General features: G+C 43.6%; 1 protein-coding gene across 1 annotated transcript in view; it reads right to left on the bottom strand.

Annotated features, from left to right (window-relative positions):
- Positions 1–25316, bottom strand: part of LOC125460134 (protein SSUH2 homolog) — a 68033-nt gene that overhangs the window by 4477 nt on the left and 38240 nt on the right. The window contains exons 6-11 of the mRNA XM_048547252.2: positions 18365–18489; positions 16277–16339; positions 13824–13909; positions 8059–8151; positions 3569–3674; positions 1628–1735 (exon numbers count right to left, since the gene is read on the bottom strand). Coding sequence (XP_048403209.1) covers positions 1628–1735; positions 3569–3674; positions 8059–8151; positions 13824–13909; positions 16277–16339; positions 18365–18489 — 581 coding nt within the window. The remainder of the gene's footprint in view (positions 1–1627; positions 1736–3568; positions 3675–8058; positions 8152–13823; positions 13910–16276; positions 16340–18364; positions 18490–25316) is intronic.

Genomic DNA, 25316 nt, shown 5'->3' with positions numbered 1-25316 from the left:
GTAACAGGTCCACAGCGGATGCAATTCCCTCCCCCTGCACTTGTCCCTGGAACATCTGGACAACAAGGACACCTTTGTCAGACTGCTGCTCATCGCCTACAACTCTGCCATTATCCCCGCCAGATTGTTCTCAAAACTCCGAGACCTTGGTCTCAGCTCCACCCTCTCCAACTGGATCCTCAGCTTTCTAACCCACAGACCGCAATCAGTGAAGATAGACAACTGCACCTCCTCCACGACAACACTTAACACTGGAGCACCCGAAGGATGTATCCTCAGACCCCTATCGTTATTCCCTATACATCTATGACAGTGTTGCCAAATTCCTAATGAACGCCATCTGCAAGTTCGCTGATGATACCACAGTGGTGAGACAGATACCTAAAAATGAATCAAAATACAGAAAGGAGGCAGCAGGTTTGGTGACATCGTGCAGTGAAAACAACCTCTCTCTCAATGTCGGCAAAACTAAAGAACCTGACTTCAGAAAGAAAGGAGGAGAACATGCCCAGATTTGCATCGACTGAACTGAGATTCAGAGAGTGAAGAATACCAAGTTCCCTACAGTGACGATAACCAATGACCAGTCTTGGATTTCCCACATAGATACAAAAGTCAAGAAGGTACAACAATGCTGCTTCTTCCTCAGTTGGCCCAGGAAATTCGGCATGTCCAAATTCTATAGATGCACCATTGAAAGCAACTGTCTGGGTGCATGGCAGCCTGGTATGGCAACTGCTCTGCCCAGGACTGTAAGAAGCTACAGAAGGTGGTGTGCACAGCCCAGACCATCATGGAAGCCAACCTTCCTTTCATGGACTCCATTCACATGGCTCACTGCCGTGGTAAGGCGGCCAACATCATCAAAGACCCTTCCCACCCCTGTAATGATCTCCTACAACCTCTTCCATCAGGCAGAAGATGCAGAAGCCTGAGCACACGCACCAGCAGGCTCAGGAACAGCTTCTTCCTGTCATTATCAGGCTGATGAATGGACTCTCTAGCCTCAAATGACGCTGATCTTGTTGACGCTGATCTTGCCTCGCGCACGCCCTGTGCAATGTAAACTGTATGTCTCTGTCTAAGCCTTTTCGATCTGTACATCCTTTGCTTACTATGATCTGCCTGTACTGCTCATAAACAAAGCTTTTCATTGTATTTTGGTGCACGTGACAATAAATAAATTAATCAGTCAATTCGTTGCATGGCGTGGTACCTCAGAGCTTTGTGAATGTTAGAGGGAATATTGCTTGTGTTTATTCCCTACACAGTCCATCCCCTCAACTGCTATCCACTTGCTTAGCTTACAGGAAATTTCGGCCACCATTTAGCCATTTTTTGGCCACTTAAACACGTGAGATGGGTGGAGTATGCACAGACAGAGAAGTGAGCACCATACTGCAGCTGATTCACAAGCAAACCTATCGGGTTGTCCGTGGTGAAAGATTGGAGACGAGCTCAATTCGTTCACTTTCCTAAGGTTGCGGCCAAAACAGCTCATTTCTCTTGCTCCTGCTTTTCACTTAAGCAAACAAGAGTTAAATTCTGACAAAATCAACATAGCAAAAGGTTAACTGAGTATATCTGAGTGTTTCTTACATCCACCCGTTGCAGCTTTGTTCCTCACCTGTTGGATTATGCGTGAGATTTTGCCAAACTGGGTCCAATGCTCCTGGATCCCCTGTTGCGACATCTGGTTAATCCTGGGATCTGGAAAGGTCATTAATGGATGTACCTAGGATGTAAGGAGGAAATCTGGGGATAAGGCAGAGCCAAGTTGTGAATATTCAGTTGCAGAATGTACAGATTGTTAAAGTTGCAAAAGGTTCTACAGCCATATATAGAACATAGAACATAGAACATTACAGCACAGTACACGCCCTTCGGCCCTCGATGTTGTGCCGACCTGTCATACCGATCTCAAGCCCATCTAACCTACACTATTCCATGTACGTCCATATGCTTGTCCAATGACGACTTAAATGTACCTAAAGTTGGCGAATCTACTACTGTTGCAGGCAAAGCGTTCCATTGCCTTACTACTCTCTGAGTAAAGAAACTACCTCTGACATCCGTCCTATATCTTTCACCCCTCAATTTAAAGCTATGCCCCCTCGTGCTCGCCGTCATCATCCTAGGAAAAAGGCTCTCCCTATCCACCCTATCTAACCCTCTGATTATTTTATATGTTTCAATTAAGTCACCTCTCAACCTTCTTCTCTCTAATGAAAACAGCCTCAAGTCCCTCAGCCTTTCCTCATAAGACTTTCCCTCCATACCAGGCAACATCCTAGTAAATCTCCTCTGCACCCTTTCCAAAGCTTCCACATCCTTCTTATAATGCGGTGACCAGAACTGTACGCAATACTCCAAGCGCGGCCGCACCAGAGTTTTGTACAGCTTCACCATAACCTCTTGGCTCTGGAACTCGATCCCTCTATTAATAAAAGCTAAAACACTGTATGCCTTCTTAACAGCCCTGTCAACCTGGGTGGCAACTTTCAAGGATCTGTGTACATGGACACCGAGATCTCTCTGCTCATCTACACTGCTAAGAATCTTACCATTAGCCCTGCACTTTGCCTTCTGGTTACTCCTCCCAAAGTGCATCACCTCACACTTGTCTGCATTAAACTCCATTTGCCACCCCTCAGCCCAGCTCTGCAGCTTATCTATGTCTCTCTGCAACCTACAGCATCCTTCGTCACTATCCACAACTCCACCAACCTTAGTGTCGTCTGCAAATTTACTAACCCATCCTTCTACACCCTCATCCAGGTCATTTATAAAAATGACAAACAGCAGTGGACTCAACACTGACCTTTACGGTACACCACTAATAACGGGTCTCCGGGATGAACATTTCCCATCAACTACCACCCTCTGTCTTCTTTCAGCAAGCCAATTTCCGATCCAAACTGCTATGTCTCCCACAATTCCATTCCTCCGCGTTTTGTACAATAGCCTATTGTGGGGAACCTTATCAAACGCCTTGCTGAAATCCATATACACCACCAATTCCTCGTCACATCACAAGAAATCCTATAAACAGATACACTCCAACTCACTCTCTCCATGATGTAGTGCCTCAGAAGAGAAAAATTTGCAAGAAACCACGGTGGCTCATTAGATTGGGGGTTGGGAGGGGAGACAGGGAGGGTGGGAAGGAGTGGGGTTTCAATTTAGACTTCTGGGTGATCAGTTGACCCTCTGCAAAGAGGTCCCCATGTTTGAAGACGCGCCTTCTAAATTTGTCAAGCCTGTTGTAAGCCCCTAACCAGTTGCAATCATGGAAATTAGAGGGAGAGGATGGCGTCGCAGGTGGCGGTGACCCAAATTATTTTTGTGAACTCTGATGAAGCACTTATCCTCTTACAGGTCAGATAAAAACAATTTGGCACTCACCTTTGGCAGCTAGCTTTAGCTCCATCACGAATGGAATTGGTCAGAACATGCAAGACCGTTTCAGCTCTGAACTTCAATGGCAGTAAAGGGTTTATTTCTGACAATATGAGACCGATTTTCAAATTAACAAGCTGTTGAATCTCATGGCTCTTAAATACCTTACCTGAAACTGTTGGTCACTGAACAGCTGGTGCCCGGTGACTTTGCTGAGCATCTTGACAGGTAATCCACATTGGTGATCGATAACTTGTTCAAATTTGTGGTTTTCCCTGTTTAAGAAGTAATGAGAAAGGGCATTCCTTCAGTTGTGCATTCAAAATGTGTCTTGCTCGTTCAAAATCTGAAATGCATTTCACCGGGTTCCTCAGTCAGGCTTTAGAACATAGAACATAGAACATTACAGCACAGTACAGGCCCTTCGGCCCTCGATGTTGTGCCGACCTGTCATACCGATCTGAAGCCCAGCTAACCTACGCTATTCCATGTACGTCCATATGCTTATTCAATGACGACTTAAATGTCTGGCACTATTCCTGTCGACAATGACGAGTTAAAGATCAATGCCAAAGGCTCGGAAATCTCCTCCCTGGCTTCCCAGAGGATCCTAGGATAAATCCCATCCGGCCCAGGCGACTTATCTATCTTCACCCTCTTGTAGGATTTCTAAGACCTCTTCCTTGTGAACCTCAATCCCACCTAGTCTAGTAGCCTGTATCTCAGTATTCTCCTAGGCAACATTGTCGTTTTCTAGAGTGAATACTGTTGAAAAATATTCATTCAGTGCTTCCCCTATCTCCTCTGACTCCACACACAACTTACCACTACTATCCTTGATTGGCCCTAATCTTACTTTCATCATTCTTTTATTCCTTAAATACCTATAGAAAGCCTTAGGGTTTACCCTGATCCTAGAACATAGAACATAGAAAAGTACAGCACAGTACAGGCCCTTTGTTCTGTTTTAATTAAGTATCTGTCTTTCTGTACAATTCTAGTTGCGGAACCAAATATGTTCCAATTGCTTTGTAACATGCGGAAGGTGGTATCATCAGAACAGATGCAGAGATGGAGAAACTAGGAGAATTGAAATGTGGTCAAGGTCTCTTATAGCAAACATGGATTGGCTGCTTGGTGAGTGTGCTTCAATGGTCTTTCGAGATTAACAAGATGTGCTGAGTGGCATCCCATAGGGCTCGGCACCGGGGCCTTCACTTTTTACAATTTCCATCAAAGACTTACATGAGGGAAGTGGTAGCTAAATTTACAGACAACGTAAAGATCGGCAGGACAGTATGTTGTGAAGGAGTCTGCAAATAAATATAGATGGATCTATAGCTACTCGCAGCTCAAAAGGAGACCATTCAGTCCATCATGTCTGTGCCAGTTAACAAATATCTAATTATACTAATGCCATTTTCCAGCTCTCAGCCCATAGCTCCAGAAGAGATGAGTGTGCAAGTGATTATCTAAATAGTGCTTAATGGTTACAAGAGCTTCTGATTGGACCCCACCATTCCAGGAGGTGAAGTCCAGATTCTTGCCAATTTTACGTGAAAACGTTTCTCCTCATATCTCTTCTTAGTCTTCAACCCTTTACCTTAAACCTGTGATACCTTGGTTACTGACCATCCTCTTCATAGAAAAAGTGCCATCCTCTCCAGCTCTATTTATGCCTCTCATAATCTTATACACCTCTATCAGGTCCACTCTCAACCTTCTCTGCTCCAAGGAAAACAATCCCGGCAGATCTGATCTTTCCTCATGGCTCGGACCATCAAGTCCTCACAGCATCCTGGTAACTCTCATCTGTGCCATCTCTACTGAAATCACATCCTTCCCTAAAATTTGGTGACCACACACACAGTATTCCAGTTGTGACCCAACCAGCATTTTATACAGTTCCAGCATAACCTCCCTGCCCTTATATGCTATGCCTTGGCTAATAAAGGCAAGTATCCCATATGCCTTCTTAGCCACCTTATCTACATGCTCTGCTACCTTCAAGGATCTATGAATATGCACAACAAAATACCTCTGATCTTCAGTCCTTTCCAGGGTCCTGCCATTCACAGTGTAAACCCTTGTTCTGCTAGTCCTTCTCAAGTGCATCTCTTCACACCTTTCCAGGTTGAATTCCTTTTGCCACTGCTCTGCACAGCTGACTAGTCTGTTGATTTTTTTCCTGCAGTTTAAGGCTGTCCTCCACACCCGACCAATTTTCAAATATCATTTGCAAAGTCCTTGATCATAACCCTCCACTTAAGTCCAAGTTATTAATGTGCACCATAAACAGCAAAGTCCCAGCACCAAGCCCTGTGGAAACCTCACTGGAAACAACTTCTAGTTACAAAAGTGTCCCTCTAACATCACTCTCTGTTTCCTGTGTCTCAGCCAATTTTGGATTCAACATGCCACTTTGCCTTGGATTCCATGAGGTCTTACCTTCTTGACCAGTTGGCCCTGACAAATCACATCAGAAGCTTTGCTTGTGTCAATGTAGACCACATCAAATGCTCATCACTTCTGGTTACCCCCAAAAAATATTTGATCAAACTTGTCAAACATTAACTTCTTTTATCAAATCCATGCTGGCAACCCTGATTAATCTGTAGGTCTCCAAGTACTGACATATTCTGTCCTACAGAATTCTGTCTAATAATCTCACCACCACTGGGTTAGACTGACTGGCCTATAACTTCATGGTCTATCACTTCGTCCCTTTATTAAAAATGGGTCAACATCAGCAGTCCCCCGATCCTCTGGCACCTCAACCCTGGCCAGACATGATTTAAAAATTACTGCCAGGGCCTCAGAAATCTCCTCCCTTTCTCCATCAACAGCCTGAGATATGTCTCATCTGGCCCTTTGGGTTTATACACTTGTAGGGCTGCTAAACACAATAGTACATCCTCTCTCTGTTAATTTCTTCCAGCATTTCCCAAAACCCCACCCTTCTATAGCTGTATGCTGCATTTCCATTGTGAAGACTGACGCTACATATTTATTGAGGATTGTGCTCATGTCTATTGGTGAGGAAGATAAGTTGAATGAGTGGAAAAAATCTGGCAGATGCAATATACTATGGGAAAATGTGTGGTTATTCACTTTGGCAGGAATAATAGGAAAGCAAAATATGACCTCAATGGAGAGAGGCTGCAGCCTTTCAAAGTGCAGAGGGCTCCCCATGCTCTGGTACATGAATCACAAAATGTTAGTGTGCAGGTCCAGCGCGTAGCCAAGATGCTACAGTTTATTATGACAGGTAGTGAAAGAAAAGGCGAGAATATTTTGTGCCAGTTATACGGAACATTGTTGAGACTACATCTTGAATACTGTGTGGGGTTTTGGCCTCCTTATTTTAAAGAAGGCACGTGAATGAACCAGAGGTGGTTCAGAGGAGGTTTATTAGATTGATACATGAATGTGTGAGTTGTTCTAAGTGGAAATGTTGTACAGACTTGGTTTGTTTCCACTGCTGATTAAAAGAGTGAGGGGGCGTAACTTGATTAAGGTATAAAGGATCCTGAAAGGTATTGACAATTAACTTGACTAGGAAAGGATGTGTCCTTTTCTGGTGAGCCCAGAACTGGGGAGCACTGTTTTAAATGAGTGTTGCCCCTTTACAACACAGATGAAAAAGGGCTTTTCTGGTCCAGTGGTAGTGTCTCTAACTTTGATGCAGAAGGCTCAGATTCAAGTCCCACCTTTGCCAGAGATATGTCATAGCATCTCTGAATACATTGATTAAAAAGCTGTCAAGTATAGTGTGACAATGCTACAGCTTTAACAGGGGTATTTCGTCCTTTTTGTTTTAGGAGAGGTTGGGACAGAGGTGGTGAGAAGTCTGCTTCAAAGCCCATAAATTAAACAGTTTGTGACGCCTCAAGTTTGTTTTGCCTAAAGTTGTAACAATAGAAGCAGACTGAATGAGTGAAGTCAGGCTCCCTCAGAACCAGGATTTTTCATTTTCGTTTTTCAGTAGCAGTTGCTGGGGTCTTGAAGCTGGACTTGGAAAGTGCAGTATATCTTTCCCCGCCACGCTATCTCTCTCAGGGTTTTCTCTTGATGTTTTTGCTTCTGGACAGGAGAATTGCATTTGAAACAATCTATTTTACTGATTTTGCCTTTGCCAAGGGTGTGTATAGGGGATGTTACCATATTGGAGCAATTACCACTTAGTAGTTAAATAATCTATTATTCTGTTAGGGTTTCCAATAGAGTTAAGCTATTGCAATTTCTTCTTTCTTTTGATGTCTTTTAACTAAAGTGTTTGAATAAATTGTGTTTTCCTTCAAGGCTGATAGTTTGACCAAATGAACTGCATCTGGAACATAATGCCTGGCACTTGCCTTTAAAATAAGAAAATGTTAGGGCCTAGGCTAATTTCTTAATATGTTTTGAGGGAATTTGGGTCTGGCCCATAACAACAGAGGTGAGAAGGAACATCTTCTCTCAATGGTTTGTGTGACATTGGAATTCATTCCCTTTGAAAGTGGGATTGTTGAATATTTTTAAAGCTGAGGAAGATAGATGAGAATGTAGATTTGAAACAGAAAAAGATCAGCCATGATCTTACTGAATGGTGGAACAGGCTTGAGTCTTACTAAGACTCCTATTTCAGATGCTAGTGCACATGTAAGAAATGAAACTTACCATTTTACTGTCAATTGAATGTAGAAAAACAATCTTCCTTGGCCCCGGCAAACACTGCACACCTGACAACCATATCCAGAGCAGGGTTGACACCTAGAGGTAAATCCAAAATCATCATATATAAACCCAGGTTCTTGACTCAAATGCACTAACCTTTTGGGATAAATCGCTGAATGTTGACTGATGTAAGAGATTCCAACATTTAAGTACCAATTATGTGTATAGTTCTTGTTTTCCCAATGTCGTCCATTAGTTTTCATAGCATTGCATTAGAATCAGGCCACACTTACAAAACTGGTCAGACCCGCAACATAACCATGTCACCTTCACCACTGCTGGGGGCATTCTGCCAACTGTAACTGTCTGCAAGCTTTCAAGAAGGCTCCAGTTGAGCACGGCTGACACTAGTAAGTGTTGTGAATGGGTCTGAAAGGGTTAATATTTGGGACTGATGGATTAGCACCTCCCACTGTGATGATGTTTTCTGACTCCTGAGAGCTGGAATGATCAAAGAGGAGAATAGTTATATCCACAAACAAGACTGCAGTTTGTGGTTACAGCACTCAGTTGGCTTTGAAAGGTTAATTTTTTTAAACCAAAACCAAAGTAATTGAATACTGTATCCCGATTGAACTGGAGACAGGTTGTGTATGATTCATTCAATGATTTTCAGTGACTTGGATTACTCAAATGTGATGGTTTGCACCGCACTGCTTTATTCTTTTTTCATCTTATTTTGTTTCTACAACCACTGCCATGCAGCATGTCCGTGTGTGTGTGTGTGTGTGTGTGTGTGTATCTGTGTTTGTACGTGTCTGTGTCTGTGTGTGTCTGTGTGTGTGTATATGTCTGTGTGTGTGTGTGTGTGTGTCTGTGTGTTTGTGCATGTCTGTGTGTGTGTGTATCTGTGCGTGTGCGTGTGCGTGTGCGTGTGCGTGTGCGTGTGCTTGTGTGTGTGTGTGTGTGTGTCTGTGTGTGTGTGTGTGTGTCTGTGTGTGTGTGCACAAGACAGTGAAAACACCAGCTGTGTACATAGGTTTAATGACATTCCGCCACCAGGAAAAAACAGCCATGTGACTAAGGAGCCAGTGACAAGCAGAGCCCTGGCAGGGGCGAGCTTCTTTATTCATTCATGGGATGAGGGCGTTGCTGACAAGGGCAGCATTTATTGCCCATCCCTAAGTGCCCACAGTGCTGTTAACAGTCAACCAGGAGTCACAGGTAGGCCAGACCAGGTAAGGATAGCAGTTTTCTTCACTAAAGGCCATTAGTGAACCAGTTGGGTTCTTCCTGACAATCAACAATGGATTCATGGTTATCATTAGATTCTTAATGCCAGATTTTTCCTTATAGAATTCAAATTCTACCGTCTGCGGTGGCGGGATTTGAAACTTAGTCGCCAGCACATTATTGGGTCTCTGGACTAACAGGCCAGCATTAATAGCACTAGACCATTGCCGACCCAGATCTGCAATGTAACAGTAGGATCAGGCAAACTATAAAACGTAATTGAAAAAAATATAGCTTCAACAAAGATTCTTTAAGCGTATTTAAGAGTGGTTACTCGGTGAAGTGGATTAATCTAGCTGAAACAGAGTTCAGCACTAAAAGTGAGGACGTCCTAGGGAAATGACCCTTGTCATTCATGTTATCCATACCCATACCCATCATGATTTTATAAACCTTGATAAGGTCACCCCCTCAACCTCCCTAAGCTGCAGTGAACAAAAGTCCTAGACTTTCCAGTCTATTTTTATATCTCAAACCCTCCATTCCAGGCAACATCCTGGCAAATCTTTTCCGAACCCTCTCCAGCTGAATAGTATCCTTTCTATAACAGGGTGAAAGAACTGCACACAGTACTCCAGAAGAGGCCTCACAAACATCCTGTACAACATCAACATGACATCCTAACTCCTTTACTGAAAGATAGTAACAACTATGCTCGGTTTGCACAAAACAACTGCACCTCCCAGTCACAAACCATTTCAATTCCCCGTCCCATTCCTCAGACGACATGTCCATCCTGGGCCTCCTGCAGTGTCACAACAATGCCAGGTTGCAGGAGCAGCAACTCATATTCCGCTTGGGAACCCTGCAGCCCAGTGGTATCAATGTGGACTTCACCAGCTTCAATATCTCCCCTTCCCCCATTGCATCCGAAAACCAGCCCAGCTCATCCCTGCCTCCCTAACTTGTCCTTCCTCCCACCTACCCCCTCCTCCCACATCAAGCCCTACCCCCATCTCCTACCTACTAGCCTTATCCTGCCCCTTGACCTGTCTGTCCTCCCTGGTCTGACCTTCCCCTCCCTACACTCACCTTTACTGGCTCCACCCCCACCTCTTTGACCTGTCTCCTCTCCACCTATCTTCTCCTCTATCCATCTTCTATCCGCCTCCCCCTCTCTCCCTATTTATTTCAGAACCGCCTTTTCTGCCCTCATTTCCAAAGAAGGGTCTAGGCCCGAAACGTCAGCCTTCCTGCTCTTCTGATGCTGCTTGGCCTGCTGTGTTCATCCAGCTCTACACCTTGTTATCTCCTATACTCAAAGGGCTGGGTCAAAGTTCGATCAAATCAATTTTCAATTTAAGTTCAACGTAGCTTCTTTGTTTTTCAACTCTGCCCTTCTAGAGAGAAACCTCAACACTTTTTTTTAATGTTCTTTTTAATTTATGCTGTAACATTTAGTTACTTGTATCCTCAGATGCCCTGAACCCATACCCATACCCAGGGTTTTGACCTCCTCATTATTCCTGCCAGAATGAGTCATCTCACAACCACCTGTACTGAAGGCTATTTCCCAATCACATGTCTGCAAATTGCATTCTACCTGTATTTTATGTTAGTACCCTTCTGTATTAACCTATACCCACCTACACCAGTTTCATGTAATTCACAAGTTTTGAAACTGTACTTCTGATTCTTGCATCCAAGCCATTTAGTTAAATGGTGAACTGCAGTGCTCCTAGCATTAATTCTTGTGAAATGTTAGTTCCTCTCAATTGCAAAAACTTATCAATTGCAATAGTAATTATTTACCTCTCGTCTCTGCTTCATGTTTGGTCAGCAGCTTGCCTTCTATTGCCAGTTATCTTTTAATTGGCCATATAATTAGTTTTATATATTCACAGAATATATAATTTGCTTAATTTGTCCATTAAGCACTGAATTAATTCCAGTAAGCTAATAATTTGTGGCATATTTTTGATGCATCCATGTTTTTCATTGCATTTCAGATGATTGTACAATTCATTACATTTCTTCTGGAGCTGCATGAGACATTTCATTCCAATATTTATTGCACAATGTGCATTTTGCTTGAGGACAGTGCAACATAGGGCACTGTGGGCTGGGTAGTGCCTATGCTTCTTCACACACTTCTCAATTATATCAGAGCAGCAGTCACCAGCAGACGATGCTGGAACAGGGCAAATGTATGAGGAATCAGATCTACTCAAATCAGATCCTTCACAATCTTTTTTCTAATTAATACACTCTTGCTTCTTTTAATCGTGGAAACAATAAAAGTCGACGGTGTTGCTCGTAATGGGCTTTGCATGAAAGCACTGAATTAGCCACACAAATGTTTTTACTGGTGTTAGATCACAGTTTAGAAAAAAGAGCCAAAAACAGCCGCAGTAATTTAGGAGGTGGGAAGGTCGCTCAGTTGTGTGTAATAGCATTTCGGAGTACAGTGAGAAAAGATGATGGGGTTGCTTATGGCCTTGTGATGATGCCCTGACAGGAGGCCCAGGTTCAAATCCCATCTGCTCCAGAGGTGTATAATGACATCTCTGAACAGATAGGTTAGGAAAAATAATGTTTAGAAAAGTTGATGACACAGAAATGAATAAGGGTCTATGTGCACAGATTATAATGATTCCTTTGAACAGAACTTTGGATGTCAGTGAGTGTGAACAGGGTGGTATGCAAGTGATAGCTGTGCTATGATATGGGACTCACTATGTTAATCTCGCCTCAGTTCAAATCCAGCAAAACTAAAAGGAATAGAATATGCTGCACAGCAATTGGTACTGTGCACAACCTGGGAGCAAACTGGCTTTCAGTAAAACGTCTTTTCAGTCAAAATGTTGTTATATATTTTTGTAGGTGAAGCAATGCAGTGAGTGTCAGACGCCTGAGATCTCGGTACAGAAACCCGATTCTCAGAATGTACAGCTGCTCACTAGATGCTGGGCCACCACATGAGGCAAAAGATCTCATAAACAGTACATTTGGGTTATAAAGTCTCAGCGTATTAACGGACAGTGTATTATACTCCATAACGGTGGAATTGAAACCAATCAAAATGTATTTCTGAGATATAGGTGTCACTGGCTAAGCCATCATTTGTAGCTCAATCTGAATTACCCTTGACAAGCTGATGAGCTGCCTTCTTGAATTGCTGCAGCCCTTGCCATATAATGCTATTACAAACAGAGTTTCAGATGACACTGAAAGAACAGCGATATGATTTCTAGTCAGGATGATCTGTGACCTGGAGGGGAACTTGTTGGTGCTGCTAGCACCCGCTGCCTTTGTGCTTCGAGGTGATCAAAGTTGCAGGTCTGGAAAGTGCTGATGAAAGGGTCTTTGCAGGTCGCTGCAGTATATCTTGTAGATGGTACATACTGCTGCCACTGTGCGTTGATGGTGAGAGGAGTGAATGTTGAAGTTGCTGGGTGGGGTGCCAAAGAAGCAGGCTGCTTTGTCCTTAAAGGTGTCAAGCTTTCCTGCTCCTAAGATGCTGCTTGGCCTGCTGTGTTCATCCAGCTCTACACCTTGTTATCGCGGATTCCCCAGCATATGCAGTTCCTATTATCTCTAAGCTTTTTGAGTGTTACTGGAGATGCACCCATACAGGCAAATGGAGCATATCCAACATACTCTACACTTATGTCTTGTATGTGATGGATGGGCTCTGGGGAGACAAGAAGCAAGTTACTTATAGAACTCCTAGCCTCTGGCCTGGTCTTGTAGCTGCTGCATTTATATGACTTGTACAGGTCCGTTTCTGGTCAATGTTAACCCCAAGGTTGATTCAGTGATGGTTATGCTTTGAATGTCAAGTGGAAACCATTAAATTATCTATAGATAACAAAGTGTGCAGCTGGATAAACACAGCAGGCCAAACAGCATCTCAGGAGCACAAAAGCTGATGTTTTGGGCCTAGACCCTTCATCAGAGAGGATGCTCTCTGATGAAGGGTCTAGGCCTGATGAAGGGTCTAGGCCTGAAACGTCAGCTTTTGTGCTCCTGAGATGCTGTTTGGCCTGCTGTGTTCATCCAGCTGCACACTTTGTTATCTTGGATTCTCCAGCATCTGTAGTTTCCATTATCTCTGACCATTAAATGATCTCTTGTTTGAGCTTGTCATTGCATGTCACTGATATTACTTGTCACTAATCAGATCATATGTTGTCCAGGTCTTGAGGCATATGGACACTGTGTGCTTCATGAATGGTGCTGAACGTTGTGCAGTCATCAGTGAACATTCCACTTCTGACCTTGTGATGGAGGAAAGGTCATTGATGAAGCAGATGAAGTTGGTTAGGCCCAGGACATTTTTTTGTAGACGCTTATACTCAGAAATAAGACGTAGACAACTTCTATCTCTTCTTATCCATAAGGGTTAAAAGTGAATCCCCCAGTTACTATTCACCACACACATGCAATTAAATATTGTTGATGTACAAGTGATAACCAGCTCTGTTTTGTAGATGGGCTTTTACATTTTTAAGAACACAATGCTGCATCCTTACCTTTCCATCCCACTGCCCATGCAATGATTACATCTGTCCTCACCGCCAAACCGAGAGCCATTACCATGACAAATCCAGCATTTCACCTGTGGCATCAAAATGGCTCAGGGTTACTTGAACATATTTCACAAAATTACCACCCCAATTGCACCCTTCGATTGACGTGCAAAAGACTCTGTTTAAGAAGGGAGTCTGCTCCTGGGTTTAGGTGGAGACTAAACTTTGTCACCTCACTCCCTTCCTCCCACTCCATTCAATGAGATCCATTCAACGGTTCAACAGCAGAGCGATCGTTCGCCTGCCATTGTAATTGAAAGGCTGCGGGCTTGTGTAGATTGGCTGGGTAAGCTGTGGACCACTAGGGAGCTACTGTCACACGTGTTGTCAGGTTTGGCAAAGGAAAATAACATGCAACTTTTGCCAGGAATAGAGAGTTGTGATTGTGGAGAGTGTACAGTGAAAGCCAGAAAAGTAATTCAAACTTTACTTTTGCTGCACCTCATTACCATCACCATTTCTTCAAATAGGGTCCTAATTGTAGTATTTTTAGTAATCTCATTAGGTTTAATTTTCCTCATTAAAGTAAAATTGAAGAGGTCCTTTGGCCCATCAGGTCTGTGTTGACCATTCTACACGTTTCCTACTTTCTTGGCCCATAGCTCTGAATGTTGTGATTCTTCGAGTGTGCATCCACATACCTTAGAATAGGGCAGTCAAGCTAGCAAGTCCATTGCAAGGATGTTATCACTCCATTAACACTGAAAATGCTAGCTGTTGTTGGAATACACAAGATAAGATGCCAGGCACAATCACAGAGAATACTGGAGAAACTCTGCAGGTCTGGCAACACCTGTAGAGCGAGAAATTCACTATGACTTGAGATATCAGGCACCCTCCGCCACTTCGGCCACTCTTCATAGAAAAGCATTGACTGTGTTTGCAGGCGGTTTTACTATGAGTTATGCTATAACTAAATCCTGCCTTTATTTGATATCCAGAAACATACATGCGTTTTTGTCCAAAGTATCCGCATGCAGTTTGTCATTTTGAAATACGGTAAAACTGCAGACTGCGGTGCAGAATTTGCTAATATATGCACCCAGAAATGTGAGGGACAATCCATTCATGCTCATCGCTGAGTGAGATAGTGCAGCATTCTAAGTCCACTATAGAAATTGAACACACAATTTCATTGCCATGAGTGCTGTTTGGGGAGAATGCTCCACTCTCAGAGGTGCCATCTTTTGGATGAGATGGTCATCCGTTCATCTTTCAAGATGACCATTTATATTGCTGTAGCAATATTCAGATGAGAGATGTGGAGTTCTCTCAGTGTCATTCGAAGCAACAATTCCTCTGCCCTTGAAGTACAAAGTTAGTTTGGAGAGGCTGACTTTACTCTCCTTGGAGAAAAGGAGAAGAAAGTCAGATTTGATCTGTGCAAGATTAGGACAGGTTTGGATAATGTTGACCAGGAAAGACTCATTAATTGGTTTTCTATTCTCATTGGCTAATGGTACAAGAACCAGGGGACACAAGTGTACGATAACAAAGTGTGGAGCTGGATGAACACAGCAGGCCAAGCAGCATCTTAGGAGCACAAAAGCTGACGTTTTAGGCCTAGACCCTTCATCAGAAAAGGGAGATTGGGGGAGGATTCTGAAATAATTAGGGAGAGGGGGGAGGTGGATCGAAGCTGGATAGAGGAGAAGATAGGTGGAGAGGAGAGTATAGGTGGGGAGGAAGGGAGAGGATAGGTCAGTCCGGGGAGGACAGTTATGGACTAGAAAGAGGGAGGTAGGAGTAATTGTGTGAATTTGTGTGTGTGTGTGTGTTTATGCGTCTGTATATGTGTGTGTCTGTGTGTGCATGCGTGTGTGTCTGTGTGTGAGCATGTGTGTGTGTGTGTGTGGTTCTGTGTGTATGTGTGTGTGTGTGACAGTGTCAGTTTGAGTGAGTGAGTGTGCGTTTGAGAGTGTGTGTGTGTGTGTGTGTGTGTGTGTGTGTGTGTGTGTGTGTGTGTGTGTGTAAGTTGAGGAAGAGCTTTCTTTTAAGCAGCAAGTCATAATGACCTTGAACTTGCCACAATGATGGAGGACGCTGGAGTGTTGGGTGGTTTCAAAAGGAGGTTGGATGGCTTCATGAGGAAATTAAACTTGTAAAACTTCACAGATAGAGTGGGAGAATGGGACTGACTGGATTACTCTTAAAGAGAGTAAACAGGACTGAATGGTCTCCTTCTGTGCTGTAAATGACTCCTCAGTACTAACTAAAGGAATCTCCAAATAAATGTAACTGGTCACTAACATTGTTGGCACCTCGCTGGGCCTGGATAAGCTGCCATGTTTGCCAAAAGATAACACTTCAAAATATCATTCATTGAGAAGCTTTTTGGGAAGCTTGGAAATTACAAAAGGTTCAATATAAATGCAAATCTTTATTCACTTACTTACCCGTCCTGTTTGAAGACACTTATTGCATGGTACTTTACCCATGGTCATACATCTGTGGCATCCCTGAAATAAATCATATTCGAACAAAGTGAGTGTTGCCTCCCAGATCTTTACACATCAGATTTTTGCAGTTGAGGCATGAATCTCAGACTGCATAATGCTTGGCGATGGATTTGAAATATGGCTGCTGGTGCCCACAGAAATGTACCCAACATAAAAATACCAACTGGCAATTGGGAGTCAGAGGGAAAACTGCAGATGAATGATACAAAGGGCTTTTATCAAAGGGTTTCTCAAAATATAGCTGATATGTGCTAGATTTGTCCAATGTAGCATCCAATATGGCGTCCATCATTCCTTTAGCAACAGTAACCATGGTTTCACTGGCATCTTAGAGTGTGGGTGACAAAGTGATCAATGTAATGGTTTTTGACTGTGTTTAGATCCAGCCTGGACGTGTGTGACAGAAATCAGATGAAAAGTCTTCTGTCTCCTGAATGAGGAGATTACCAAATTTGGTCTCGTTGTGAGCTCAGACCTTTGCTACTTAGCTTTGCACTAAAGTGGACACCGTTCTTGAGGTACGCTTTTAGGTGAAGTGGAGCTGAGCCACATTGATTATCAGGAAGCATTCCTCGGTGCTGGCAGGCAGTCACACCAAAGTCAAGTGGATTTGATTCTCTATTGGCCTTTGATTACAATGTGGGAGTGCACTCGTGGTACGTGGGATGACTAAGTATGTCCCCTTCCCCATCATTCACATCCCTCAGTCTGTCCTACAGAAAACAGCACAATCAAAAGAGGACTTTTAAAGAGAATGCCTGTATTGGTGCTGTTTGGGTGCCCTTTGGTATTTAATCTCACAAAGTTGTGCTGCTGGAACCCACAACGTTTCCTGCATGAACTGTTTATTTACACCTTAATTTAGACACAGTTTCTCTTCACACCTTCTCTTCAGGTTTGATTTTCTATTCCCCCCCTCCAAGGACTTGTGACTCAATCATGCGGCTCTAAATTTACTGTTTACTTACTTTGTAAGCTTCTGATGTTAACCCAATTAGTGTACAGCTATTGGTTCTCACTGTCGGATTCTGTGTCCTCACTCTGAGGGAAGTTTGGAGTTGGGAGGGTGCCAGCTGGGTGGCTATATCATCTTCCTCCCTCTGCACGCCTCCCTCCCTCCCAATAGGGAGGCTATGCTAGCATTAAGCTGTCTCGTTCACCAAAAACTAAGACCTTTAGGTGGGCATCTTAACAGCCATAGAACACGGAAACAGACCCTTCGGTCCAATTAGTCCATGCTGACCATAATCCCAAACTAATCTAGTCCCACCATATCCCTCCAAACGTTTCTTATTTATGTACTCATCTAAATGTCTTTTAAACATCGTAACTGTACCTGCATCCACCACTTCCTCTGGAAGTTCATTCCACACACGAACCACTCAGTGGGACTGGCATTGGGAATGAGACCCCGTGAAGTGTCATCCTCTTACCCACGCTGCTGACCATTCCCCTCACCTAAGATCCCACAAATGTGCTCTCATTCGCCTGAGGTCCTTTGCTGATCGTGGGCCGATGGGGGTTTCTGGCAACTGTAAGGCTGCAAGCCTCTGATTGCCCACCAGCTTTCTTTTTGGTGAGGGGCATGGATTTCTGCCTCTTGGGCGCCCTGATCCTAGGGAGGGCCCACCTCTGGCCAACTAAATGCCCAATGGGACATTCATATAACAAGGCTTCCTCAAAGCAAAGGAACAAGTTTAATTAGGTTGTGAAGAAATAACATAACTGGAAACTTTCTTTCAGCCATTGTTAACTAACATGCAGCCATGGCCCTTCTCTCTGTTACAGGCATGGCGCCATGGACTACATCCACATGCCCTAGCTGTAATCAAATAACTTGTTGTCACACATTAATGCCATTTGCCTTAGATGCTATCATCATTTAGAGTTAGGGAAAGAGTTCTAATCATATTCATTCTATATGACATGGTACAGATCAGCTTTAACTTGACTGAAACCTTGGGATTCTGTTAGCTGGGACACTTACAATGAACAATATCTGGCCTTAGTTCTGAGTCGCCATACCTTGATAGATGCAGTGTTTGGCACCTGTACCTTTGTTTTATTTTTCTCAAACATTTTTGGAATGTCAACTGGTACTTCCCAAGGAAGGGGAGGTGCTACAAGGCCATAATTATCGACAATCTGACCTAAAAAGGAAAGAGAGAGAGAGAGAGAAAGAGAGAGACAAACGTTAACTTTATATTGTAACTGCAATTAAGAAAGGGTCCTTCCCCACTGTTGTTTGAATAGTGCCTCTATTTCAGCTAAGGATTCAGACTGGTGAGAATGGGACTCCGATGTGCCGGGGAAAATTTCATTCTTTGCCGTGAATATTTGCAAAAATGGACAAGCTGTCTGCCTTAGCCCGTGGTGCCCCTTAATCTGACATTCAGAAATGCTGCTGGGGCAGAAATAGGATAATCTGTGGTTCATAAGGACATCCTTCGCAGAGCCAGCTGCAGATCTAAAAGAACTCCAAACTTGTCTTCAAATGAATCCAGTTTTCATTAGCAGGTTTTCCATGAGCTGCAGACTTTATACTTTTCAGGGGAAAGTCTAAACTGTCTAGAGTTCTTTGGAGTGGTAAGGTATCACTTTGAAGAGTTGAGGAACCCTTTTAGATAGAGGAGATTTAGATTCAGGGGAGGCGATGGCCAAGTGGTGTTATCTTCAGGTCTGTGTCAATTGAGTCATACAGAGTGGCAACAGGCCCTTTGATCCAACCAGTTCATGCCAACCATAATCCCAAGCTAACCTAGCCCCACCTGCCTGTTCCTGGCCCATGAGATAGTAGGAACCGCAGAAGCTGGAGAATCTGAGATAACAAGGCATAGAGCTGGATGAACACAGCAGGCCAAGCAGCATCAGAGGAGCAAAAAGGGTCTAGCCCAGAAACATCAGCTATCCTGCTCCTATGATGCTGCTTGGCTTGCTGTGTTCACCCAGCTCTACACCTTGTTCCTGGCCCAAATCCCTCCAAACATTTATTATTCATGTACTTATCCAAATGTCTATTAAATGTTGTACCTGCACCAGCTTCTACTTCCTCTAGAACTTTACTCCATACACAAACGACTCTCTGTAAAAAAAATTACCCTTCGTGTCGTTTCTAAATCTTTTCCCTCTCACCTTAAAAATAAGTCCCTTAGTCTTGAAATTCCCCACCCTGGAGAAGACACCTGCCATTCGCTTTATCTCTAACGATTCTGATTTTATAAACCTCTACACAGTCACCCCTCAACCTCCTACTCTCCAGTGAACAAAAGTCCCAGCCAATCCAGCCTCTCCTTATAACTCAAACCCTCCATTCCCAGCAACATCCTGGTAAATCTCTACTGAACCCTCTCTAGCTTAATAATATCCTTCCTATAACAGGGCAACCAGAGCTGGACACAGTACTCCAGACCAGGCTTTACCAATGTCCTGTACAATCTCAACAAACTCACCACTCCACTGTGCTTTTGATCCCCCACCCTCATCCATTTCTCTCTGCTGTCACCCCAACTTCACAGCTACAAATGGTTCCCCACCATTGACGCCCCCCCCCCACACCCCCAACTTAACCCAAACAGAACTGCACAGAACCAACTGGTGCACACAAGGCCTTGCATCCTGTCCAATTCAGTCCCAAAACACAGTACTGCATGTTTTCCAGACTGGAAGCCTCTGTAAAAAATCACCCCACTAGTGGATAAAGGGAAGGTCGTTGGATTGATGTGACATAACAAATGGTGTTCTCCAGGAGTCTGTGCTTCAGCCCTAACTTTCTGCCGTACTCATTCGTGTCTCGGATGAAGGGAGAACATAAGAAATTGGAACGCCAGCAGGCCATTTGGCCCCCTCAAGCCTGAACCACCATTCAGGAAGATCTTGGCTAATCCTCCCCAGATCTCAACTCCTTTCGTCTCAGCTCATCATAGCTCGCTTCCCCCTGATACTTCAAAAATCTGTCTATGTCCTCCTTAAATACTTTCAGTGATCCAGCCATAGCAACTCTCTGGGGTAGAGTATTCCAGATATTTACTGCCGTCTGGGAGAAGAAATTCCCACACATCTCAGTTTTGTGTGAGCGTCCTGTCATTCTCTAATTATTTCCCCTATTTCAAGACTCTCCCACTGATGGAAACATTTCACCATCCACCCTTGTACATTTCAATAAGATCACCCCTCATTCTTCAAAATCTCTAACCAATAAAGGCCTAACCTGTTTAGTTGTTTTTGGTAACTGTTTCATCGCAGAAGCAATCCTGGTGAATCTTATTTGAGCAGTCCCTAATACCAGTATATCTTTTTTTAAAAATAGAAGGACTAAAACTGTACCTAGTACACCAGATGTGGCCTCTATAGTATAGGCCCTATACAGTTGTAACAAGAATTCCCTAATTTTAAAACTCTAGCAATTAAGGCCAAAATTCCATTTGCTTTTTCTTAATTCCAGAAGCTCTAAGGCTTATGGTGTTCAAACAGGAAAGTCTAAGTGAGGATTGCAACCAATCTTATTGAATACTGGAGCAGACTTGACCGGCTAAAGACCTACTCCTGTATCTAAGTCCTAAATTCCTAAGAATAGTGAGTAATATTTCTAAAATGTTGCTAATTCAGAGTTACAGTGCCAGTGGGAAAAGGATGTGGCAGTGCATAGGTAGATTTAAAAAGTGGGCAAAACTGTGGCAGATCGAGCTGAATGTGTGCAAAATAATAAAGTGTGGGGCTGGATGAACACAAGATAATGAGAGGCATAGATAGAGTTGATAGCCAGAGACTATTTCCCAGGGCAGAAATGGCTAACACGAGGGGTCATAGTTTTAAGCTGGTTGGAGGAAAGTATAGAGGGGATGTCAGAGGCGGGTTCTTTACACAGAGAGTTGTGAGAGCATGGAATGCGTTGCCAGCAGCAGTTGTGGAAGCAAGGTCATTGGGGACATTTAAGAGAATGCTGGACATGCATATGGTCACAGAAATTCGAGGGTGCATACATGAGGATCAATGGTCGGCACAACATCGTGGGCTGAAGGGCCTGTTCTGTGCTGTACTGTTCTATGTTCTATGTTCTAACAGGCTGAGCAGCATCTTAGGAGCACAAAAGCTGACGTTTCGGGCCTAGGCCCTTTTTTCTGATGAAGGGCCTAGGCCTGAAATGTCAGCTTTTGTGTTCCTAAGATGCTGCTTGGCCTGCTGTGTTCATCCAGCCCCACACTTTTTTATCTCGGATTCTCCAGCATCTGCAGTTCCCATTATCTCTCTCTTATCTCTGAACGTGTGCAAATGTGTATTCATCTACTTTGGAACCAAGAAAGACACATTTGCGCGTTTCCAAATCATGAGAAACTGAAAAAAAAGAACTAACAGCAGATATTGTAAATCAGGAACAAAAACAGAAGTTGCTGGAAAAGGTCAGCAGCTCCGGTAGCATCTGTGAAGAGAAACAACATCAGAATTAACGTTTCAGGTCCGGTGACACTTCCTCAGACCCGCTGAGCTTTTTCAGCAACTTCTGGTTTTGTGTGGGAGAAACTAATAAACTAGAGGGATTGGAGAGGTTAGGAATTCCTCGCATATGAATTATTAAAAGCCAGGAGATATCAAAAGCTATCGAAAAGACAATTAGGCCTCAAATGCGAAAGAGAATTTGCTTCAGTTGTACAAAACCATTGTATGCAAAAGTGAATGGCAACAGGCTATTTGACAGTAGACTGCATCACAGCTATGATCCTGGTTTATTGTTCCTCTCCCTGTCACAGGAATGCTGCAAATACTGAAGAGAGAAAGTGAAGGCAGCGCTCATGATCACCACTTCTACACAAACCACGAGTTGTGTGAGAGATTTGTAGAGTGTGCACTTTCACAGGACTCTAGCATCTTTTGAAAACAGCCCACAGGGTCATATGAGCTTTAGAGAATGGTGACTGTTGTGTAGCCAAATGTGACAATGTGCACAGCAAATGGTCGTGAAATGAATGGTCTCTAAATTGGAAACACAGCAGCTGTGAGAGAGTAGAGAATGAACAGGAAGACAAGCAGTTTTATTTCAAGCACAAGAACTTGCCAGTAGGCTCAACATCATTTGATTAAGCCGTATGCGGTAGCTCTTCATTCATTTTAACTTGTCCTGTTGATTCATATACACAGCTGAACTTTAGGTGTTGGATCTCTGCTGGTGATGGTCACTTTCCATGACTTCATTTAAGATTCATAATGGTCCAGTTGAATGGCTTACTGACAAAATGAGCCTCAATGATTAGTAACAGCATGAGGAGCTCTCATTATCACCCCTCCTTTCCGTGATGCAAGCACATTAAGGTCAGTTAAACACTTCTGCTGAGATCAGCTAACACAATCAATGATGAGGATTGCACCTTTTCCAGCTTGGGGAGTTTAGCCGTTCATTTAGGCTTGTTAGACCACCTTACAAATTGAAAATAGCCTTTGGATTCAAGACATGGGACATTAAAGTAAATTTCTATTGGTGAGGTAGTAATTGGGTTAATCTGGTACTCATTACATCTGCAAACATTTGAACACAAATTTAGGCACTGATTTCTACTCACTGACACTACATTTTGGCCGTGTCAGTTTTCTTGAGCTGCCTGGAAGGTTTTTCTCTGCGAGGCCAGTATTGAGATTTCTCACCACATCATCTCGGGTTAACTCACAAACATCCCATGGTACTCTCTACGGCACCCCCTGCCTGGCCGTGAGCAAATGCAAGGGCATTCATAGCGGAGTAGTGTTACAGTTAAATAAAGGTAATTACAGGGGCATGAGAGAGGAATTGACGAAAATCGACTGGAAGCAGAGCCTAGCGGGGAAGACTGTAGAGCAACAATGGCAGGAGTTTCTGGGTATAATTGAGGACACAGTACAGAGACTCATCCCAAAGAAAAGAAAGATTATCCGGGGTGGGATTAGACAGCCATGGCTGACAAAGGAAGTCAGGAAATGTATCAAAGAAAAAGAGAAAGCCTATAAAGTGGACAAGAGCACTGGGAAATCAGAAGATTGAGAAGGCTACAAAAACAAACAGAGGATAACAAAGAAAGAAATAAGGAAGGAGAGGATCAAATATGAAGATAGGCTAGCTAGTAATATTAGAAATGATAGTAAAAGTTTCTTTCAATTCATAAGAAACAAACAAAAGGCAAAAGTAGACATTGGGCTGCTCCAAACTGATGCTGGAAGGCTAGTGATGGGAGATAAGGAAATAGCTGAAGAACTTAATAAGTGCTTTGTGTCAGTCTTCACAGTGTAAGACATGAGTCGTATCCCAACAATTAGATTAGATTCCCTACAGTGTGGAAACAGGCCCTTCGGCCCAACAAGTCCACAACCCCCTTGGAGCATCCCACCCAGACGCATCCTCCTATAACCCACACACCCCTGAACACTACGGGCAATTTAGCATGGCTGATCCACCTAGCCTGCACATCTTTGGACTGAGGGAGGAAACCAGAGCACCCGGAGGAAACCCACGCAGACATGGGGAGAATGTGTAAACTCTGCACAGACAGTTACCCGAGGGTGGAATCGAACCCGGGTCCCTGGTGCTGTGAGGCTGCAGTGCTAACCACTGAGCCACCATGCAGGGGCAGGGTTGAGTATGGTAGGCATTACAAAAGATAAAGTGCTAGAAAACCTAAGAGTCTAAAAATTGATAAATCTCCTGGCCCCGATGGGCTACATCCTAGAGTTCTGAGGGAGGTGGCTAAGGAAATAGCGAAGGCTTTGGTGTGATCTTTCAAAAGTCACTGGAGTCTGGGAAAGTCCAGATGATTGGAAAATCGCTGTTGTGACCCCCTTGTTTAAGAAAGGATCAAGACAAAAGATGGAAAATTATAGGCCGATTAGCCTAATCTCGGTAGTTGGTAAAATTCTAGAGTCCATCGTTAAGGATGAGATTTCTAAATTCTGAAGTGCAGGGTCGGATTAGAACAAGTCAGCATGGATTTAGTAAGGGGAGGTTGTGCCTGACAAGCCTGTTGGAATTCATTGAAGAGGTAACAAGTAGGTTAGATCAGGGAAACCCAGTGGATGTTATCTATCTAGACTTCCAAAAGGCCTTTGATAAAGTGCCTCATGGGAGGCTGCTGAGTAAGGTGAGGGCCCATGGTGTTCGAGGTGAGCTACTGGCATGGATTGAGGATTGGCTGTCTGACAGAAGGTAGAGAGTTGGGATAAAAGGCTCTTTTTCGGAATTGTAACTGGTGACAAGTGGTGTCCCGCAGGGTTCGGTGTTGGGGCCGCAGCTGGCATTTTATATATTATTGATCTGGATGAAGGGACTGGGGGCATTCTGGTGAAGTTTGCCGATGATACGAAGTTAGGTGGACAGGCAGGTAGTACTGAGGAGGTGAGGAAGATGCAGAAAGATTTAGACAGTTTAGGAGAGTGGTCCAAGAAATGGCTGATGAAATTCAACGTGAGCAAATGCGGGGTCTTGAACTTTGGAAAAAAGAATACAGGCATGGACTATATTTTAAACGGTGAGAAAATTCATAAAGCAGAAGTACAAAGGGATCTGGGAGTGCTAGTCCAGGATCCTCGAAAGGTTAACTTGCAGGTTGAGTCCATGATTATGAAAGCAAATGTAATGTTGTCGTTTATCTCAAGAGGGTTGGAATATAAAAGCAGCAATGTGCTTTTGAGACTTTATAAAACACTAGTTAGGCCCCATTTAGAATACTGTGTCCAATTTTGGGCCCCGCACCTCAGGAAGGACATACGGGCGCTTGAGCGTGTCCAGCGGAGATTCACACGGATGATCCCTGGAATGGTAGGCCTAACATACGATGAACAGCTGAGGATCCTGGGATTGTACTCATTAGAGTTTAGAAGGTTGAGGATAGATCTAATAGGAACTTACAAGATAATGTATGGCTTAGAAAGGGTGGACGCGGGGAAGTTGTTTCCGTTAGTGGGGGAGACTAGGACCCGTGGGCACAGCCTTAGAATCAGAGGGGGTCAATTTAAAACGGAA

This window comes from Stegostoma tigrinum, chromosome 11 (assembly GCF_030684315.1).
Source record: "Stegostoma tigrinum isolate sSteTig4 chromosome 11, sSteTig4.hap1, whole genome shotgun sequence".
NCBI lineage: Eukaryota > Metazoa > Chordata > Chondrichthyes > Orectolobiformes > Stegostomatidae > Stegostoma > Stegostoma tigrinum.
The sequence above is the reverse complement of the archived record's forward strand: the minus strand, read 5'-3'. Positions and strand labels throughout refer to the sequence as shown.